We start from the raw sequence: 22533 nt of genomic DNA on the forward strand, positions 1-22533 counted from the left end.
ATGGGGAAACAAAAGTGTTTCAGGATAAACAGAATCTTAAAAAATTCATGAATTCAAAGCCTACACTAGAGAAAATTCTTAAAGAAATAAACCATAAAGAAGAAAAAAGAAGCAGACTCCAGAACCAGATGAGAGAGGAAGTCAATAAGTGGGCCATTTAAGTAAAGGAGAAAGACCAATCCATCCAATAGTAGAAAACATAAAATGACAGAAAACAAAAATCATATTCAATAATATCTCTTAACGTCAAAGAACTTAACTCACCAATCAAAAGACATAGACTGGCAATGTGGCTCAAGAAACATAATCCAAATATATGTTGTCTGCAAGAAACTCACCTTACAGCCAAAGACATTCACAGACTGAAAGTGAAAGGATGGAAAAAGATATATCATGCTACTGGAGACCAAAAAAGAGCAGGGGAAGCAACCCTGATATCCAACAAAATAGACTTTAAACTAAAACACATCAGAGGAGACAAATCAGGGCACCTCCTTTTACTAAAAGGAACAATACACCAAGAAGATATAATGATAGTAAATATTTATGCCCCAAACATGGATGCAACCACATTTGTAAAACAAACCCTTCTGGACATCAGATCCCAAATAGACCCAAATACAATAATTCTGGGAGACTTTAATATACCTCTCACACCACTGGATCGATCTTCAAGGCAAAAGATGAGTAAAGACGCTTTAGAACTAAAGAAAACCATAAACCAAATGGACCTAATAGACATTTATAGAATATTTTAGCCAGGAATTACAGAATACACATTTTTCTCAGCAGCCCATAGAACCTTCTCGAAAATAGACCACATACTGGGACACAAAGAAAGTGCCAGCAAATTCAAAAGATGTAATATAATTCCTTGCATCTTTTCAGACCATAATGGAATAAAAGTAGAAATCAACAACAGGATACTCAAAAGAAATTATTCAAATACATGGAGATTGAATGATACACTATTGAATGATGAATGGGTAAGAACAGAAATTAGGGAAGAAATAAAAAAAATTATGGAAACAAATTAAAACAGAGACACAACCTACCAAAATCTATGGGACACTGTGAAGGCAGTACTAAGAGGAAAGTTTATTGCATTGAGTGCCCACATAAGAAGGGCAGAGAACCGCCAAGTAAAGAACCTAATGACACAACTCAAGGACCTAGAAAGTCTGCAACAGTCTACTCCCAAAGCCAGCAGAAGGCAAGAAATTATTAAAATTAGAGCAGAAATAAATGAAATAGAGAATAAAAAAACAATTCAAAGAATCAATAAAACAAAAAAGTTGGTTCTTTGAGAAGATCAATAGAACTGATAAACCCCTGGCCAACCTAACCAAAAAAAAAAAAAGAGAATCAACTCCAATTATCAAAATTAGAAATGAAAAAGGAGATATCAACACAGATAGTGAAGAAATTCAAAAGATTATCAGAAACTACTTTAAAAATTTATACTCCAATAGAGTTGAAAATATGGAAGAAATTGATAGATTTCTAAGCACAGTTAACCTTCCTACACTCAGCCAAGAGGATATAGCAAGCCTAAACCAACCAATAACAACCAAAGAAATAGAAACAGCAATAAAATTCTTCCACCAAAGAAAAGCCCAGGCCCAGATGGGGTAACAACTGAATTCTACAAAACCTTCAGCGAACAACTAATACCAATACTTCATAACTTGTTCCGGGAAATTGAAAGAGATGGAACTCTCCCAAATTCCTTCTATGAGGCCAGTATCACATTAATCCCCAAACCAAATAAAGATACTTCAAGAAAGGAAAATTACAGACCAATATCCTTAATGAACATAGATGCAAAAATTCTAAACAAAATACTAGCTATATGCATTCAAAACTATATAAAGAGAATAATACATCATGACCAAGTTGGGTTCATCCCAGAAAAACCAGGCTGGTTCAACATACACAAATTAATACATGTTATCCACAACATAAATAGAACCAAGAACAAAAACCACATCATCATAGCAATACATGCTGAAAAAGCATTCGACAAAATCCAACACCCATTTATGTTAAAAACACTGCAGAAAATTGGGATAGAAGGAACGTACTTCAATATCATTAAGGCAATATACTGTAAACACAAAGCCAACATTATATTGAATGAGGAAAAACTGCAAGAATTTCCTCTAAAGTCAGGAACAAGACAAGGATGCCCACTATCACCACTCCTTTTCAATATAGTCCTTGAGACTCTTGCTGCAGCAATAAGACAAGAGAAGGAAATAAAAGGAATTCACATAGGAAGAGAGGAATTAAAATCATCCTTATTCACAGATGACATGATCCTTTATCTGGAAGACCCAAAGAACTCAACCAACAAACGTCTGGAGCTCATTGACAAATTCAGCAAAGTCGCAGGATACAAAATCAACCTAAAGAAATCAATGGCTTTTCTTTACGCCAACAATGAATCCACAATGAAAGAAACAAAGAAAACAATTCCATTCACTATAACCTCAAAACCAATAAAATACTTAGGAATAAACCTAACCCAAGATGTAAAAGACCTCTACAACAAAAACTATAAAACATTAAAGAAAGAAATTGAAGAAGACCTTGGAAGATGGAAAGATCTCCCATGCTCATGAATAGGCAGAATAAATATCATCAAAATGGCCATTCTGCCAAAACTGATCTATAGATTCAATGCAATTCCCATTAAAATACCAGCAACATTCTTCAGAGACCTAGAAAAATCAATCATGAACTTTATATGGAGAAAGAAGAGACCCAGAATAGCCAAAGCAATTCTCAGCAATAAGAAACATGCAGGAGGCATCACAATCCCAGACTTCAAATTATACTATAGAGCAATAGTTGTAAAAACAGCATGGTACTGGCACAATAACAGATATACTGACCGGTGGATTAGAATAGAAGATACAGAAACAAACCCAGACATCTTTAGTCAATTAATCTTTGACAAAGGGGCCAAATTCATACGCTGGAGAAAAGACAGCCTTTTCAACAAATGGTGCTGGGAGAACTGGCTCTCCATTTGTAAAAAGATGAATCTAAACCCCTATATCTCACCATGCATAGGAATCAACTCAAGATGGATCAAAGACTTAGAAATTAGACCTGAGACTGTGAAGTTAGTAGAGGAAAGCATAGGTTCAACACTACAAAATATTGGCACAAGCAATAACTTTCTCAACAAAACCTCCAAAGCTCAGGAAATTAAAGCAAGAATTAACATGTGGGATAACATCAAACTTAAAAGTTTCTTCTCATCAAAGGAAACCATCAACAACTTAAAGAGGAAGCCTACAGAATGGGAAAAGATCTTTACCAGCCACCACTCTGATAGGGGACTAATATCCAGAATATACAAAGAGCTCAAAAGACTCTACACTAGCAAAGCAAACAACCCAATCAAGAAATGGGCAAATGAACTAAATAGACACTTCACAAAAGAAGAGATACAAAGGGCCAATAGATACATGAAAAGATGTTCTTCATCACTGGCCATCAGGGAGATGCAAATCATAAGTACACTGAGATTCCATCTAACCCCAGTCAGAGTGGCAAGCATAAAGAAATCAAACAACAACAAATGCTGGTGAGGATGTGGTGAAAGAGGAACTCTTTTACACTGTTGGTGGGAATGCAAACTATTTCAGCCACTATGGAGATCTATGTGGAGATTCCTAAGAAAGGTGGGAATAGATCCACCATATGATCCAGCTATACCACTCTTGGGTATTTTTCCAAAGGGGTTGAAAACAGAGAACTATAGCAACATATGCATACCTATGTTCATAGCAGCACAATTTGTAATAGCCAAAATATGGAACCAATCCAGGTTCCCATCAACAGATGAATGGATTGCAAAACTCTTGGAAATACACACAATGGAATTATACTCAGCCATAAAGAAGAACAAAATCATACCTTTTGCAAGAAGATGGAAAGTCCTGGAGAGCATTATGTTAAGTGAGACCAGCCAAGCACAAAAGGAGAAGGTACATATGTTTCCGCTAATATGCCCAAACTAGGGAATCCAGAGGATACCAGTGGTACTCCAGATAATGGAGGGGAAATACCAGCAAAGCTTGAATGGAAAGATAGAGGAGGAAGACTGAACTTGATTAATGAAGGTCCACATCTGAATATATGTAAAATTATGAATATGGCATGGTTACCCGGGACAATCATTGTTTTATTGCTGGGAGGGGGGAAGGGAAAACAGGGACGGGAGGGGGAGAGGGCATCAAGTATAGTTTAAATGTATATCTTTTATGTTCAATAAAAAATTTTAAAAAAAAGCTCATCTTGGCTAGGCATGTTGGCGCATGCTTATAATCCCGCGCTTGGGAGGCTGAGACAGGGGGATCATACAGGTTTGAAGCCAGCCTCAGCTACTTAGTGAGGCTCTCAGCAACTTAATGAGACCTTGTTTCCAAATAAAAATACACAATAGGTCTGGGAGTATAGCCCAGAGGTAGAAAGCCCCTGGGTTCCATCCCTAGTACCACCAAAGGGGAAAAAAAACCTCACCTTGTACAAGTAGAAGGAAATACAAGCAACAATATTTGGGGAAAACCAGTTAGAAACTACTTGGTGTGGCCCAGGCATAATTCTAATACTTGGGAGGCTGAGACAGGAGGATCTCAGGTCTGTGGCTAGCCTCAGCAACTTAGGGCCTCCACAATTTAGTGAGACCTTTTTTTAAAATAAATATTTATTAGTACATTGTGGTCATACATCTTAATGAGATAAAAGTCTTGTGGAGATATACATGCACATATCACTCATTTTGCCCTTGCCCAATCCCCATCCCATCCCTTCCCCCTCCCTCCTTCCCATGCTTGGTTTAGTGATTGACTTTGATATGTCTAAGTACATCCTGTGCTTTAGAGAGTTTCCCTCCCATCCCCTCAGTTAGGTCATCTTATCTGCTCCTCTATAGGACCTCCTTCTTCATCTAGAGTTCCTCCTGTTACCCATTTCTCCCTAGCTTTCACATATTAGGGAAAACATCTGATTTCTTATTTTTTGTGACATTTCCCTCTAAATGCCATAATTTTGCTCTAGTGAGACCTTGTTTTATATTATCATTATTATTATTATTATTATTATTATTATTATTATTATTAGTGGTACTGGGGTTTCTGGAAGCCCTTCTACCTCCGGGCTACACACCCAGACCTATTTTTATATTTTTTATTTGGAAACAGGGCCTCTTAAGCCAGCACGGCTGGCTTCAAACCAGCGAGATCCTCCTGTCTCCGCCTCCCAAGCGCGGGGATGACAAGCGTGCGCCACCACGCGGGGCCTGTGAGACCTTGTTTTAAATAAAAAATTAAAATAGGGCTGGGCATGTTCCTCAGAGGTAGAATGCTTCTGGGCTTAATCCCTAGTCCCACCAACAAAACGAACACAAAAACAAAACCTCCAAAACAACAACAAAAACCCAACTACAACAAACTTTTGTCTCGAGAAAAACAAAGACTACATAGAACAATTTGTCATTATTTTCATTTTTGCCATAGAGTTCAAAGCTTGATTCCACAGAAACTTGGAAGTTGTTCTGAATTTTCACTTAAGAAAGTTTCTAAGAATACTCTGGTTAATTTCTTACATTTCCCCCAAGCTACTGAACAAATGAATGAAAGTGGCTCTGATCAAATTAACTGGATATTGGTTATTATCAGGAAATTATACTCTCAAGGAAAGCATACACGATCAACTTAATTTACCAAATGGCAGTTTGGTACACTACTAAGTATAATATTCTATATTTCAGTATGCCATTATGCCTAGTTTTGAAATGAAGTTTCAACAAGTAGCACATAGCTTTTAATCACCAACTGGAAGACGGCACTCATTTGCCAATGAATTCAATAACCTTTCGAGGGAAAGAAAATAAGTCAAAAAGAAAATGTTAGTTCTTATTTAGGAAAGAGATGAAACGTGTTTTGCAAATTAATGAGCTGAAAGTCTCAGGGAACACACCTGGCTACCCTTGAAATTTATCAAAATGCCTCTATTTAGCATATTTCACCTTAAAATATCCACAGTGTGTTTAGAACCTTCTAATTGCTTAAGACAAGATAGAAGATTTTGTGTGGGTGATGAGAGTCTGTCAGAGTGGAACAAAAAAAAATGATCTTGGAAGTTGTCTCTTTGATTATATATCATTTCTTCCCTCCCATAATGCATTGCAGTATATCAGCTCCAGTCTGGAGTTCCACCATTCTCTATGAAGAGGATCTTACTCTTGTGCTTTTAGATAAACTTTAATACCAATAATCTCACATTCTGGATCACAGGCATGTTACTCTTGTAAGCAAATGTTTCTATGAGATCTCAGTGGTTTTTATTTGTATATGTATATTTTCCTCATTCATTTCCATGCGGAAAACTTATGGCCAAGTAATTTTTAAACCATTTTTAACTGGAAATCATAATGTAAATATGAGACCCTATATGAAATAAATATGTACTTTAATGAATATTCACTTCATGACCACATCCCAAAAATTTCCACCCCCCTTTTATATTCATAGATGTATTATTCTTTTCTGCCACTTTTTTTTTATTGTTCTGACGTTATTTTTTCCCCCATTCGCTGGTATGTTAATCAGGGGCACACATCAAATAGTACCAACACTATTTTAGCAAATTTTACAACTATTGCTTTGTGGCAGTGGCATTTTATTTGTTTTAAAACAGTCTCACTAAGTTGATGAAAGTCTCACTACTTGCTGAGATTTGTCCTGAAACCTGTGATCCTCCTGTCTTAGCTTCCCAAGTACTGGGGTTACAGGTGTGCGCTTCGACACTAATGCCAAAGTAATTCCATGGGAAAAGAGCTTTTTCTTTCCACAAATCGTGCTGGAACAACTGGATATAAATACGGGAGAAAAGTGAACCTCAAGCCCTACCTCACAGCATACACAAACACATGAACTCAAAACAGGTCATATTCTAAAACAAAATCTATACGTCTTCTGGAATTCAGAGAAATCTTCATTATCTTGGTGTTGACAAAACTTTTGAGATGACACAAAATTTAAAAAATTTTTTATTTTTTTTTTCTTTTTGCGGTACCAGCGATGTAACCCAGGGGCATTGTATACCCCCAGCCCTATTTTTTTTAAGTCTTTAAAAAATTATTTATTTATTTGCAGTACTGGATATGGAACCCAGGGGCATTCTACCTCTGATTGACACTCCCAACCCTTTTTAAAAATTATTTCTATTTTTGAAAAAGGGCCTTGCTTAGTAGCTGAGGCTGTCCCCGAACTCAGCCTCCAGAATGTTGGGATTACAAGCATGTGCCACCACGTCCAGCTGACACAAAATTTTTGAATCACACAAAAATTTTTAAAAAATTTATTTTAAAAATAAAATAGGTTTGGGGGTGTAGCTAGGAGGTAGAATGCCCTATATGAGCCGGGTGTGGTGCGCATGCTTGTAATTCCAGCATATGGGAGGCTGAGACTAGAGGATCTCTTTTCAAGGACAGCCTCAGCTACTTAGTAAGGCCCTGTGCAACTTAGTGAGACCCAGTTTCAAAATAAAAAATAAAAATAGGTAGAATGCTCCTGGGTTACATCCCCACTACTGAAAAAAAAAAAAGAAAGAAAGAAAAGAAAAGAAAAGAAAAGAAAAAAAAGAAAAAAAAAGAAAAAAAAGAAAAGGAATGCCCTATATGTATGTGGCTATTTATGTCATTTATTTTTCTTGAGTGAGATTTTGGAGCTCTTCTTTCAAGGAATTATCCGTTTCACCTACATTACCAAATTTATTGTCATGAATCATTCATAAAACCACTTTATTAGTCTTTAATATCCATTGTATCTATAATGATGTCCTCACTTTCATTCTTAATATTGGTAATTTTTCATGTCTCTGTCTCTCTATTTAGAGTTTTAATTTTATTATCACTTGAAAAGAACCATCTTTTTGATTCATTTGATTTTGCTACTGTTTTATGCTTTTCCAATAAGATAAGCTTTTACTACATATTATTTCCTTCTATCTGCTTGCTTTCAATTTAAATTGTTCTTCTTTGCATAATTTCTTAAAATGGAGACTTAGATTCTTACCTACCTTGTTTTCCTTTTAATAGTAAAAAAAAATCTTCCTAAGCATTACATCAGTTGCATCTCACAAATTTTGATATGTTTACAATTTAATGAAAATGTTTTATGATTTGTCTTGTGATTGCCCCTGTGACTCATGATTTTTTTTTAGATGTGCACAGTTTGGTTTCCAACTATTTGAGGACTAACTAATAAATATCTTTCTGTAATTGATTTCAAGTTTGATTCCTTTGTGGTCAGATAGGATAATCTGTATAAGTTCAATGATTTTAAATTTGTTTAGGTCTGTTTTACCAGGAGTTTATTTTGCTGACTGTTCCACATACATTTGATGGAAATGTGCTTTTCCATTACTGGGCTGATGTTCTGTAAGTATGAAGGTCAAGTTGTTTTGATAGGATTGTTCAGTTCTTTTGTATCAAGAGTTACAAAATGCACTGGCCTTTTGTTGAAGTCATCTTTGTAGCTTCCCGAAATGCTAACATGTATCTCGCACTCCTAGAGATTTTAATTTAATTAGCCTGTTCATTGGAATCATTCAAAGATTTCCAGGTGATTCTAATCTATGGACAAATTGGGGGGCTTGTGTTCTGTATCCTTAATGATTTTCTGTATTCTTGTTTTACAAATGAAAGAGCCAAGAGTCATGAGTTGTTCGATTCCAACTGATGCTTAGTTTGTTACTCAGCTCTACCAATTCTGCTTTATTAATTTTGTACCTTCTTGATGAACGTATCCATTTATCTCACTGTTTTAATGAGTTTTCCTAGTAACTCGTGAAGGTAAACATTAAAAACAAAGTAAAACAAACTTTTTGTTTTCAGTGAGTTGTCTACTTATGTCTTGCATTGAATTATATTGAGTTATCTTATTCTTGCTGTCAGAATTTTTTATATTTTCAGGGCTTTATTATATTCCCATCTGTGGCAAATTTTTTAACTTGAATAAAGATGGCTTCCCTTCTGTTTTTAGAAAACATTTAAAATTTCTAATAATCAAAAACGTAAATATTTTTCATTGACTTGTGTTTTGTCTGGATTAACAAATTCTCTCCTGTAGTGATGTCCTAATGACATAGCTTTTTCTTCTAAAAGTTTAGGAGTTTGTTTTCATATTCAGGAATTATTCCTTTGGAATTTAGTTTTAGTTGTGGTGTAAGATCAGGATCTAATTTCATATAGTCAATTTAACTAGAACCACCAGAATTTGTGTTTTCAACAACCAATCAACAATACGTTACTAATTCATACAACCAGCAGTGATGAGTAATAGTTCTTTCTCACTACTTTATCAACACTTACTGCGTACCAGTTAATTTGGAAATACACCAATTCCTAGGCATCATCTCTAATTGTCTATTCATGTCAATACCATAGTTTAAAAAGTTGTTTTGAAAAGAATTACAATATAACCCAGCAATTTCACTTTTGGGTATATATCCAAAAAACTAAAAATAGGACCTTGAATAGATTTCTGCACACCCATGTTCACGGTATTACTCAGAATGTTCAAAAGGTGAAAGCGATCTAAGTGTTGGCAAAGGACTGGATAAGCAAAGTGCGGCATATACACTGTTATTAACCTTAAAAGACATTCTGCACCTTGCTACAACGTGGATGAACATTGAAGACAATGATTCCACTTACATCAGGCACAAGAAGTAGCCAAACTCATAAGGTGGAATGATAGTCACCAGGATCTGTAGGGAGTGGGACTGGGGAATTGCTTAATGGGTAAGCTTCAAGTTGAGAAGATGAAGAGTCTTGGGGGTTGGTTGCACAATAGCGTGAATGTACTTAATACAACAGGACTAACAATAGTTAAGATGGTAAATTTCCTGTTATACATATTTTGCCACAAACAATTTTTAAAAAAATATTCTAGCACTTAAAACTTGCTTTAAATAGTTTTACTTGGTCCTTGGTGCTCTACAAGAGTTCTACTACTGAATGGAATTCTTTATTAATCCTGCTCAAGAAAAAGTAATTCTTGAACCTAATGGTTCAAAAATTTCACAATCTTGGAAAATTCTTAGTTACTTTAATACTTAAATACTTTCTGAAGTATTTAAGGAGTCATAACTAAGAATGCTCCTTTTGGCACTCTAGTAGTTTTACGTTGGATTTTTCCTCTTTCTGCATTGCTTTGTAATAAGTTTCCTCAAATTGTGTATTGTAGCCCCAGCCAAATATTTAGAGTTCTCAAACATCAAATGGAAGATTTTATATATTAGTGTGTGTGTATGTATATGTATGTATATATATAATCTTAAAAGGACTAAGCCGAAGCTGTGCCACAAGTAAAAATCAAGAACAGGGTAGACAAAGGATCATCCCTACAACTCTGGCGATCTTGCCCAAGTCAAAACAAGAATGTATTGCTGTGGTTGCCTACCCTAGGCTCCATCAAAGCCTGGGCGCTGCTTTGATTCAAGTGCTAAATTACTATGAAAGGTGTCATGAAGACCTCTAAGTCTGTCACAGAGCACTTTGTAACGCATGTATGATCTTAAACCAAAAAGAAGTATTTACTTTGAATTCTCACGTTTTTCTGGGGGTTGCTAGGATGTCCAAAATGGGATAAAAGGCGAAAGGGCCTTTCTATTAGTAGGACTACAAAGTACCATTAAGATATTTCCTCAATTCTAAAAATATCGGTAAATGGCAAGGTGCACTATAGATTTAGTCTTTTTTTTTTTTCCGGGGGGGAGGGACGGAGAGAAACTTTTTATTAGCGGTACACTTCATTAACTTTCTGATTCTGGAAATGAAAACATATGTAAAAGCCTGCTTTTAGAATTGAGGGACCACAGTACTGCGCTGGCTTTCTCTGTTCTGCCCACAGACACCTTTTTCTTGAATACGAGTGTCTTCTCTCTCGCCTGGAGTTTGGTTATAGCAAACCTCCTTCCAGACGGCAATCAGGATTTTCCACTTAGATTCCTGATCCCATTTCCCAGACTCCGGGTGAGCTGAGAACTGCTGGGCTGGGATCTGCTTTCTCACGGGTAGCTTCGCTTCTGTACTGTCATTGGCTGTTACTCGTCTAGGACCCGCCCACGAAGACCTCAATCCTGATTGGGCGTCATTCTCCTTTTGTTATGGCCAAGGTGGTTGTCGGCGCACGGAGATTGGCCGGCGGGCGGCTGATGCGCAGGCGTGCCTTCTCGAGTTGTGATTGGCGGGAGGCGGGGCGGGGCGGGGCTCCCCTGGTGGCGCAGGCTCAGTGGGCGCAGAGGGCGGAGCTGCCGGCGTCAGTTGGTCCAGGTTCCCCGGCCGGAGGCGTCCTTCCCATCACACCCCTTCCTGGCGCCTCCATCGCAAGGTGAGGGCGGGCCGGGGCCGCAGAGGGCCTGGCTGGGCACCCTGGGGTGTCGGCCCCGCGCGGCGAGGCCTGGAGGGCGGGGCGGGCTGGACGCGGCCTGCGGAGGAGCGGCCTCGGGCCTGGGCTCGGAGGGGCAGCCGGGGCCTGGCTCCTGCAGAACCCTTGCGCATCCTCTTCTCAGCCCATGGTCACGCCCAGAGGTTTCTCGAGCGGCAGACATCCCGCTGCTCCCTCCCCGCCGCTCTCAGTTCCCCCGTGCATCCTTCTGCTCTGGATTGGAGCTGCAGCAGGGGCCTTGGGTGGTCGGGACCCCACTCGCCTCCTCCTGCCCTGGGCTGCTCTGCCAGACCCGGATGATGGGAGGGGGCGCCGCGGGGGGCGGGAGGCTGGGGAGCCCTGAATGAAGGATGGGGCATCCTCCCAGGAGCCGAAAGCAGCACTTGGGTTGGCATCCTGGTCATCTTCTCTCAAGAGTCCTACCCAATAAGTTTCGGGGGGGGGGTAAGGTTTGAACCGCAGAAAGAACCCATGTTCCTGAAAGGCAGGTTTTCTGTTACACAAGATAATCAATCTCAGGCTGTGGTGTAACAATATTGAAGGTAGATTGCCATTCCAGGTGTTTACAACACCTCATCTAGTTTTGTCTAGGAATCCCAGCACCTGTACTCCTCTTTGACTAAACTCTTAGCTAGCCACTCTGTGGGTATCTAGATTATGTTTAAATCCGCGCTGACCGAACAGTTCCTTGATCTTGAAATCAGAATCAATTTGAAACTGAAATTACCTAACCTGCGAAGAGTCCATCACTAGCAGAACTTGAACAGATTTGAACAGGCCATATTGAAACTGATGCAGAGGGAAGAGAAAGAAATTTACCTTCCGTGGCTTAGTAGAAACAGCAAAGAAGATTGATATCAGAGGTTGAAAATGTTTGGTAAACTTAGACTAGGACCATAATAAAGTTTCTTCCGTTCAGCCCTGGGAAAAAAACAGGGGCTAGATAGATAGATTTGAGTTGAAATTCTTGATACATTGGCTGTGAAACGGGAGGCAAGATACATAGCCTTTCCAAGATTTAGTATCCACATCTGTAAAGTTGCATTTCCTTTTTTTGATTTGGCACACATAAAGTGTTTAGTACATTAATGCACAAAGATTCTGCTAAAATCCTTAGTTCACTAGTAAATAGATGATAAAAATCAGTTTTCAATGCAGAAAGTTGAGTGGTTGAGGTTGGATGGATATTAGGAAAAAGCCATAAAATGTCAAGTCTGAAATAAGAACCATAACTGTGGGGTAGTGCTGGAAAAAAAATAGCCTGGAATGTTGGCTGCAGTCTTGACTTCATCTCATCTTTGTCCTCGATTTCATTATACAGTGAGGCATTTGAACCAAATGGTTTTTCTAAGAAGCTTTTTTGTGGCCCAAACTAGAGCTAAAGGGTAAAGATAATTTTTAATTTGTATTGAATACCTACTAGGTATACAAACACATTATGTCAATCCATTGAATTTGCACAACACATTCATGAGAAGTGTTTCCATTTTACAGGTGAGGAAACTGAGACTGAGATTTTAACTTTGGCCAAGGTTCCAAAGCTTTTAAAAGAGCTCAGATAGAAATGCAAGTAATCTGAACTCGTGTTCTTAGTCACTGTGCTATAATTTCTCTTTAGAAGAGATACTGTGAGGTGTTTGATAATATGATACTCTTTGCTCACAATTTGATATGTGGGCATGGGAAAGATAAATAGATCTTGACCCAATGCTAAATTTCCTGTTTATTTCCCTTTACCTTCTGCTTCCTGAATATATATTATCAAAAATAATTTCAAGGGGCCCGGATAGCTCAGTCGGTAGAGCATCATACTCGCCAGGCATGGTGGCGCATGCTTGTAATCCCCGTGCTTGGGAGGCGGAGACAGGAGGATCGCGTTGGTTTAAGAGACCTCATTTCCAAATAAAAATATAAAATAGGTCTTGGAGTGTAGCCTGGAGGTAGAAGGGCTTCCAGGAACCCCAGTACCACCACCACTAATAATAATAATAATAATACCACTAATAATAATAATAATAATAGTAGTTATTATTATTTAATAATTAAATATTAAATAATTAAATATTATTATTTCAGATTCTCTCCCATTCCCTAAGGGTAAAGATAAGCACCATCGTTTACTATGGCTTTTTAATTGTTGTTATCGTTGTTGTTTAACTTTGAAACAGGATCTTCAATAGGTTGAGTCTCAATAAATTGCAGAGGCTGACCTTGAACCTGCAATCTCTGTCTCAGCTTCCTAAGTACTGGGATCACAGGCATGTCCGGGTAAATTACACCTGGCTTTACTGTGATTTTTGAGAAAAGTTTTAAAATATCTGAACGACAGTCTCAGAACCATGTCCACTTTAGAGCTAAGGCAGGTTTAGGATAGGCAAAGCAGTCTCAGCACCTCAGTTTCATTCCAGTGTTCCCACACTGGAGATGCTCTGGTCTGGATTCTCTTCATTGCCAGAACTGCATTCATCCTGCTCCTAAACAGGAGTTTAAAATGCACTCTTAGGAGCACATTTGGCATGGAATTGGGTTTATGTGTAGCTATAGATAAATATTAAGTACCTATTAGGATATGATGCAGTTTGGGAATTGATCCTGTTTTGAAGGAAACTAAAATCCATGACTCAAATACTGTGACATAAAGAATTCAACAAATCTCTTGATCCTATATAAAAAATAAATGTTTATTACTTCAAACTACTAAAGGACTCACAATAGATACACTAGTATCATTTGCAGGCATTTTCTGTTTAATCACATCTCAAGGAAAATTGCTACTTATCCTTTGGTTGTGGAGTAGCATCTGCTAATACTGGTCTACTCTATTCAAGATAATACCCTTGTCAATAGACATAACAGTTGAGCAGGTTCACATTGTACCTTGGGGTGCAGACTTAAAGAATACTATGATGGGACCAGTGCCCCCAGGGTTATGCGGTATATCCCAGAGTACTGTCTTGTGGCTCTGCTTTTATTCACCTGACCCACCTCAGTCTTAAATGTACTTTTTTTTTTTTTTTTTGGTGGTACTGGGGTTCCTGGAAGCCCTTCTACCTCCGGGCTACACTCCCAGACCTATTTTATAGGTTTTTATGTGGAAACAGTCTCTTAAGCCAGCGCGGCTGACTTCGAACCTGTGCGATCCTCCTGTCTCTGCCTCCCAAGCACGGGGATTATAAGCGTGCGCCACCACGCGCGGCTTAAATGTACTTTTTAAGAGCAGTTTTCTCTCCAATAAGCCTTCTTGACCCAATTTTTTTTATTCTTTCTTTCTTTTTTTGGGGGGGTGGTACTGGGGTTCCTGGAAGCCCTTCTACCTCTGGGCTACACTCCCAGACCTATTTTTTTTTAAATATATTTTTATTTGGAAACAGGGTCTCTTAAGCGAGTGCAACTGGCTTCAAACCTGCGCGATCCTCCTGTCTCTGCTCCCAAGCGCGGGGATTCCAAGCGTGCACCACCAGCCCGGCAGAAACTCCTTTCTTTACCTCTTAAAATTGGCTGACACTGAACACTTGTGCTTTTGTGAGAATCTTTTTGCTTCAATTTTAATATCTGAAACATAAGCAAAGAAGAATACTCTATTCCCTTTCTGTATTCGATCTTAATATCATATGTAATGATTTCATGATTATCTGTTGCTTTGACTTGTGTATTTTATAGCTCTTCTCAGCTTTCATAAAAATCCTGTTTTTATTGTATTCTTAAAACACTGAACAGTACAGATGTGAAGCACTCTGTACTTCTTGTTTAGCAAGGTCGGTAGCTGGGGCAGTCTGCTGTTGCTGAGCCTTCCCAGGACCACTCCCTTTCCTTAGCGGTTGGCCCTGCCCTCTCCCCGAGACCTCCTCAGCCAAGTCAGTGGTTGAAACGGTGTGAAAAGTCAAGGTGACTGGTGCTCTCTTGGAAGTGTGCTGTTCTCTCAGGAAAGCGTGGAGTCAAGTTTTTATTGTAAGAGTGGATGTTAAGTGTTCCAACCACAAAAAAGATGACTACTTGGGGTAATGCATATGTAAATTAACATAGTCATTCCACAATTGTAAATGCTTCAAAATATGTTGTACACAATCAGTGCATCCAATTTCATATCAGTTAAAAATAACCAGAAGTTCCCTGGAGAGGAATAATTTTTGAAGTATTGAATGCTACAATAGGTTGAATAAACTTAAACACAGAATTTTTGAAAAAATTTTAGTAATCTATCTGGATTTGTATAGCTATACTAATATATATTCTTTGAAGTACAGAGAATCTGAATTAAAACCATGTGAAAAACAGGTGGGAGACAAAGTACCTTTAAGTGCTGCCTGAATAAGTAGAAAGATGCATGAAGACTTGTAGGTTTATTAAGTGTCACTGAGCTAATTGTGTAACAATTGTAGTTAGGTCTATAATAATGTGTTAAGGATGTTTAATAGCTTTCTCATGTGGACTAAGTGAGCTCGTAAGTAGTTTATATATTTGTACAGTGGAAATTCTGATCATTATTTTACCTTTGAAATTTTTAATAAGTACACAGTATGCAATTTTACATATTTTCTTGATTACTAAAAACCCAACATTTTCTCTCCTTAATACTTTCTTTGTAATCTGTATTCTTTATTTGCCCATGGGTATTTTTAAAATATGTGAAAAAAAATTCTTCCAGGTCACAGAATTTGACTAAGTGATTTTCTTTTGCAAAATAAGCTTACATTATTTTCTTATGTGGCTCTTTTTCTTTTTCTCATTGCAGACCATTCATCAAGGACTTTGTATCTAAGGCCTCCTAAAAGTTTGTTATCCAAGATGATGAATGCTGACATGGATGGTATGTTCTTTGTTTTTTGTATGGTTACTGTTTTGTGGATGTATTCACTTTATTAAACAGTGGAGAGAGCAGAGAGACGGTGATAGAAAGTTTGGATCTTGGTTCATGTATTATTTCTATCCCATCTAGTTATAGAAAAGAGCTAAGGCTCCGTCCTTAACTGTGGGATGTTGGGAGGCCATCTTTTATTTTTATGTTGGTGTCCCCAGTTGCATTGTGAAGATACAACTTTTTTTTTTTTTTTTTTTTTGGTGGTACTGGGGATGGAACCCTTCTACCTCTGGGCTACACTCCCAGATCTATTTCATATTTTATTTGGAAATAGGGTCTCTTAAGCCAGGGAGGCTAGCTTCAAACCTGCGCAATCCTCTTGTCTCCACCTCCCTAGTGCGGGGATTGCAAGCGTGCGCCACCACGCCCGGCAGAGATACAATTTTTTATTTCTTGGGACTCTTGCATGAGCTAGTTAAAATAAGAAATATAAAATGTTTTATAGCTGGATGTAGTGATGCACACCAGTAATCCCAGTATTTGGGAGGCTAAGATAGGATAGAGGGTTTGAGGCCAGCGAGGAACTTTAGTGAGATACTGTTGCAAAATCAAAAGGGCTGAGGGTGTAGCTCAGAGGCAGATGTTCCTCTGTTCAATCTCCCAGTACCACAAACACAAAAGTTTTGTAGATTTATAAGTGCTATACTACACAAATGGTATCTGATGTTAATTAATAGTAAATTTGAACCTTTTTATTACAGCAGTTGATGCTGAAAATCAGGTGGAACTGGAGGAAAAAACACGACTTATCAATCAGGTGTTGGAACTGCAACACACACTTGAAGGTTAGCTTGCATTGTGTAGCTTTTGTGAATGATATCTAGTTAGTTGAAATTGTAAGCATTTATGTTATATTTTGTGTGCATAACTTTAAAAAGCATAAACATCAAAGTCCATTTTAATAGTGTTTTTTTCTTCCTCTATAACTTTAGTTTTAAAGAACATATACTTCAGTAAGAAAGTCAAACATTGTTCTTATACTTTCTTCTAAATGGCTCACATGATGCTGATTAGTACCTTTTCAAGGTCTGGCAATGTTTAACTAAATCCACTTTAATAAAGCATATACTAAACTGAGAACAACGTATTATCCTTAGAAATTAAAAGGAAGATGGTCTGAATTTTTTTATTTTCTAAAGACCTTGCATAAGATTAATACTACTACTGAGCCAAGCATAGTAATACATGGCTGTGATTCCAGTATTTGAGAGGCCAAGACAGGAAGATTGCAAGTTCAAGAACGGCATGCTGTAATGTTAGGACCTGTTTCAAAATAAAAAATAAGCTGAGTGTGATAGCGCACACTTATAATCCCAGCATTTGGGAGGCTGAAACAGGAGGATTGTGGTTTGTGGACAGCCTTAGCCACTTAGCGAAGCCCTTTGCAACTCAGTGAGACCCTGTTTCAAAATAAAGAATAAGTAAAAAATAGGGTTAGGGGTGTAGCTCAGAGGTATAATGCCCCTGGGTTCCATTCCCAGTACTGCCAAAAAAAAAATAAATAAGTAAATCATGAAGGCCAGTTTTTGATCACCAGGACCTGCATCTCTGCATGTCCTTGCTTGGAAATTGGCTTCTTATATCCAGCATATGAATTCATTTGTGCTAATCTACTACATACCTTAAACATTTCTAGTAAGGACATCATAGTTTCATGTTGATAAAATATTTACATCTTTAAAACAAAGTCTATTTTCTTCAACCATTTTAAGTGTTAACATAAATGCTGTAAAGAATAACATTGAGTCTAACTTAAAATCTGTTTCTAGGAATTAGTGTCTACTCATTTTCCAAGTTTACATTGTTTACCTTAACTTCCAAAGTAATTGTAACTTAAAAATGGAAAATTTAAAGACTGTGATCTTTTTTTCCCTCCACAGTGGTAGGGATTGAGCCCAAGGCCTAGTGCATGCCAAGCAAGCACTCTACCATCATGGAACTACACCACACCTTCATCCTAGTCTTTTGTTTTAAAATGGGTGTGGTGACACCTACCTGTAATCCCAGCTATCCAGGACAAGTGAGGCCAGCCTGGGCAAGTTAGTGACATCCTCTGTCAACACAGGAAGGGCTGGCAATACAGCTCGGTGGCAGAGGGCCCCTGGAGTCAGTACCAAATCTCGCTGAAAATGAAAGCATCCTAAGCACTTTGTAATTGAGTCACTGCGGTCATTTTGTTGACAGTAGGCATTTTGTTTTTTTTATATAGATCTCTCTGCAAGAGTAGATGCAGTTAAAGAAGAAAATCTGAAGTTAAAATCAGAAAACCAAGTTCTGGGACAGTATATAGAAAACCTCATGTCTGCTTCTAGTGTTTTTCAGACGACTGACACAAAAAGCAAAAGAAAGTAAAGGGATTAATGTCCCTTCTGTTTCATGGAATTGCTGCTGATCTTTTTGTTTTTCTTTAAAACTTGGATAATTCTAAAAGGTACAGAACTTCTGTTTGTGGCTTCACTGACTATTTAAGAAGATAATGTCAAATCTAGGCAAAAGTAACTGCATAACAAGTTTGTGTATTATGTTAGTCTATGAAGATGTGTAAATGTATTGTAGAGCCTTTATAATTAGAATTGCATATATTTATGAGACTTGAAGATGAATGTTTTATCAAATTTGCTTTGATATATAGATTTAGCACTGTCTTTTATTATAGGCTTGGTAAGATATTTAAAAAAAAAAATAACCACCATGTTGTGAAAAAGTGACCAAAATCATGTCCTGAGTGTGCAGCTTCAGGTGCCCCGTCCACCGTCTTGTGCCTCTCCTCCATCTGCCTCTCCTTTGCATTGCCCTCCCCCAAGGAAAAAAGATGGTTTCACGTTTGTAAAAGTAATTTTAATAGTTAATCACCTATAAGAGTAACCTGCACTCTTAATTGTTGATACTTAACCAAAATAAGATACTTTCTGGGCTAGAGCTTGTTGTTTGTGATACTTAATAAGGTAAGATTGTTGATTTCTCTTTAATTGAAAACAAATTGAGGCTATAAATTGAAGATTTTTCTTTGAAATGAAATTTCGTATTGGGAAGAATTGTTAAAATCTTCCTTTACACACAATAACTCATTTGATATCTGAAAAGAGAGGAGTTCCGGTCATGTGTTGTTTCAAACATAGAAAATCTTAGAAATAAGGTAGAAAGAAGTTGCTAAGTAATAATAACCAACTCCAGATGTTTTCTCTCCAGATTTGTGTCATCTCTGGCTTAGAGTAGATCTTCTAGGGGATATATATGAGAGAGGATTGAGTTTGAATGACCACATGTTAGACATGTTACAGAGTTTGGCAAGGTTTATATGTGGGACCCAACAGATCAACTTTTGCAAAATTCCTTCAGAGAGTACATTAGTATCAGAATCATAAATAAATGGGAGAATTTAACATGTATGAGAATCAGTAATCTTCCTCAGTATTTCAGCATTTTATCTTCTCCCAGAATTTTCTGTATGAAACAACTTGGTTTGTAAGAGTTTTAGTCTTATTTAACAATATTTAAAAATTTAGTTTGTAGATTCCATTTGGTAAGGGAATCAGTATCAGAAGTAATATTAAAATGTTATAAAAGAGATTCACTAATATAGCTTATGATTATTAGATTTGGACTACTTTTAATCATGAAATGATCTTACGTACTAGTGTAAAATTCGATGACTTTAGCTATATGAATATATAATAGACTGCAAATGTTTTGCATCCTTTTGTGACCTAATTTACAAATATTTAAAAATGTGTTCTAGTTCTGCTTTGCTGTTTAATAAAAAGTTGTTTCAGAGATTGTGTGTTTTGATATGGCTACCTAAGTAACTGGAGTATATAAATGTATCTAATGTTACTCTGTGCCTCGGGCCAAATAGCAGATCATATTTAAGTATGTTGTTGCTGAGTGTTTAGGGAAGAAGTTTTATTATGTTATAGAAAATTTTACACTAGTGTAAAAGTAAAAGCAAAGTATTGAAAGAAAAAGATCTAAGAATTTTAGTGGAAAGGAGGTTCTATTTCTTAGGTTAAACTAACATGAGATCGATGAAAATTTCTTGCCAGAGATTGGTGATAATCCCTTGCCCAACAATTAGAGTAATTGGGTTGGGATAGCCGTGACATTTTCAGCCATGGCAGTGCACATGTGCAAGGTTTTATGGGCTACACCTGGAAGTGCTCATGCGTGTCCTTGCGTTCCAGTGGTGTGGAGGCTTAGTTGCATCTAGATAGCAGCTGAGAAGTGGAGTTCTTTGGCTACAGCTTCATCACTGTGAAGACAGATGAAGGATTTTGGTGGCCACTAGGAGCCTCAGCCACAGTCGTCTTCTCTTCACATCTGCATAACCTTCCACACATAGAACACACTCAAACCTTTTTCCATCCAGTTACTGGTGGAATTCAAAGTCCAGGATGTCTATTAAGGGCCATCAGTTTAGATGTAACTTCTAATAGTCTCAACCTCTAAGCTGATGGGAATTATTTCCTGTCACCCTTGCTGTTGACTGATAGTGTAGCCAGGAAGGGTAGCCAAAAAAACAAAAAAACTCCTACTTGAACAAATTGAAAAAAGATGTTAGATGTTAAAAGATCATTTTTTCTGTTGTATTGCCCATTTTCTCCAAAATTGCCTTTACTTTCATGTACATTTTAATCTCCAGAGATATGTTTCCAAATATATCTTTTCTCCCACCAACTGGCCCCATTTGGCCTGTTTGTGTAAGAATAGTTCTTTTTTTCCCAAAACTCCTCATAACAGTCATACTATGGAAATGGATAGGTGCTAAATACTTTAGGAAAAAGTCACTGCAATTTATGAAGACGTCCTATTTTGTTTTAATAAATCACTTATATACCAGATTTAGGTAGTTATTTGGGCCAGCCAATAGTTCATCTATAAATTCTGCTGAAGTTAAAACATAGTAGTCCAAACTGGAAGCAGAACTAAAAATGCTATTCATAGATGCCTAGAGTATAATATCGTTGACTTCTGAATAGTTGTCAGTGAATCCAAAACAATTTTTGGAGTAGAATTCTAAATTTTTAGGCTCCATTAAATTCATATCAATTCTGTGCCTCCTTCACATGGGGACTGACTTCAGAAAGACAACTGAGCCTACCAGTGTGTTGACTTCCTAAAGAAATGACCAATGGAAGTCAGCCAATGAAGTATATTTTCAAGAAAAGGGAAGTTACTTTAGCCAGGTAAAGTTTTTTTTTAAAAAAAAAGCCTCTACAAAGGACAACTAAAGTAAAGAAAAGCAAAATATATTTATTTTTCTCCATCAAAGGATAAAGTTTAAGTTATTTTAAACACAGTGAGATGACCGTCATAAAGGGGAAAAGCCAGTTGGTTTTTTTGTTTGTTTGTTTGTTTTGGTGGTACTGGGGTTCCTGGAAGCCCTTCTACCTCCAGGCTACTCCCAGACTTATTTTTATATTTTTATTTGGAAACAGGGTCTCTTAAGCCAGCACAGCTGGCTTCGAACCTGTGCAATCCTCCTGTCTCCGCCTCCCAAGCGCGGGGATTACAAGCGTGCGCCACCACGCCCGACCAGTTGGTTACTAAAATTCGTCTACTGTGTAGATCTTGAGTAGGTTGCAGAGACCCTTGCCAGGACGTGTTAAATTTGTATTTCAGTGCAGTTGAAACCCATCAGCTACGGCACATGCACAAAGGGGAAGATGCATGGGGAATTAGCAGTGGCTTGTCACATTGGCTGCTCACATTCTACCCATGTGAGTTCATGGAGTTGAATCAAATGTTTAAAATGGGCCTGCAACCGAGAGTGTAAAGCAACTTTAACCAATCTTTTTTTTTTGGGGGGGGGATGTCCACATATAGGACAATTGTCAGGCAAGGTTTTAAGATGATCTCCTGATGGCCTCTGAGAAAATTCACATCTAGAATTATTCAATATGTCTAGTTCAAGGTAGTCCTAGATGTATTAAGTTCAGTTTTAAATAAATGCACATTATGGTTAATTGCATATTAACATCTCCACTACCAATTTGAGAGAACACAGCGTTGAAGGAAAGCATTTACTTGCATTTTCAATTCACTTGCTGAAATAGGGAGTGAAGAGCGTTACTTGTGCTCAGCTTCATTTAGTGAAAGAGGAAGCCACAAACTTTACCTATATACGTGCTCTAAGTGTACCTATGGGAACTTGGAGGGGGCTCGTCCAAAGATGGGGAGGTGCATGTCCAGGAGGGAGTCCAGAAG

General features: G+C 37.7%; 1 protein-coding gene across 3 annotated transcripts in view; it reads left to right on the forward strand.

Annotated features, from left to right (window-relative positions):
- SCOC (short coiled-coil protein) overlaps positions 1 to 18681 on the forward strand; it is a gene marked incomplete at both ends in the record, with an annotated part of 42891 nt that extends 24210 nt beyond the window's left edge. Inside the window, 3 exons of one of the 3 annotated variants that reach the window (XM_080697879.1) lie at positions 16204 to 16278; positions 17031 to 17114; positions 18539 to 18681. In XM_080697879.1, coding sequence (XP_080554005.1) covers positions 16204 to 16278; positions 17031 to 17114; positions 18539 to 18681 — 302 coding nt within the window. The remainder of the gene's footprint in view (positions 1 to 16203; positions 16279 to 17030; positions 17115 to 18538) is intronic. The other 2 variants (XM_080697880.1, XM_080697881.1) reach the window with 2 other exon arrangements.
- Positions 18682 to 22533: the final 3852 nt, after the last annotated feature.

This window comes from Muscardinus avellanarius, assembly GCF_963383645.1.
Source record: "Muscardinus avellanarius genome assembly, chromosome: 6".
Taxonomy (NCBI): domain Eukaryota; kingdom Metazoa; phylum Chordata; class Mammalia; order Rodentia; family Gliridae; genus Muscardinus; species Muscardinus avellanarius.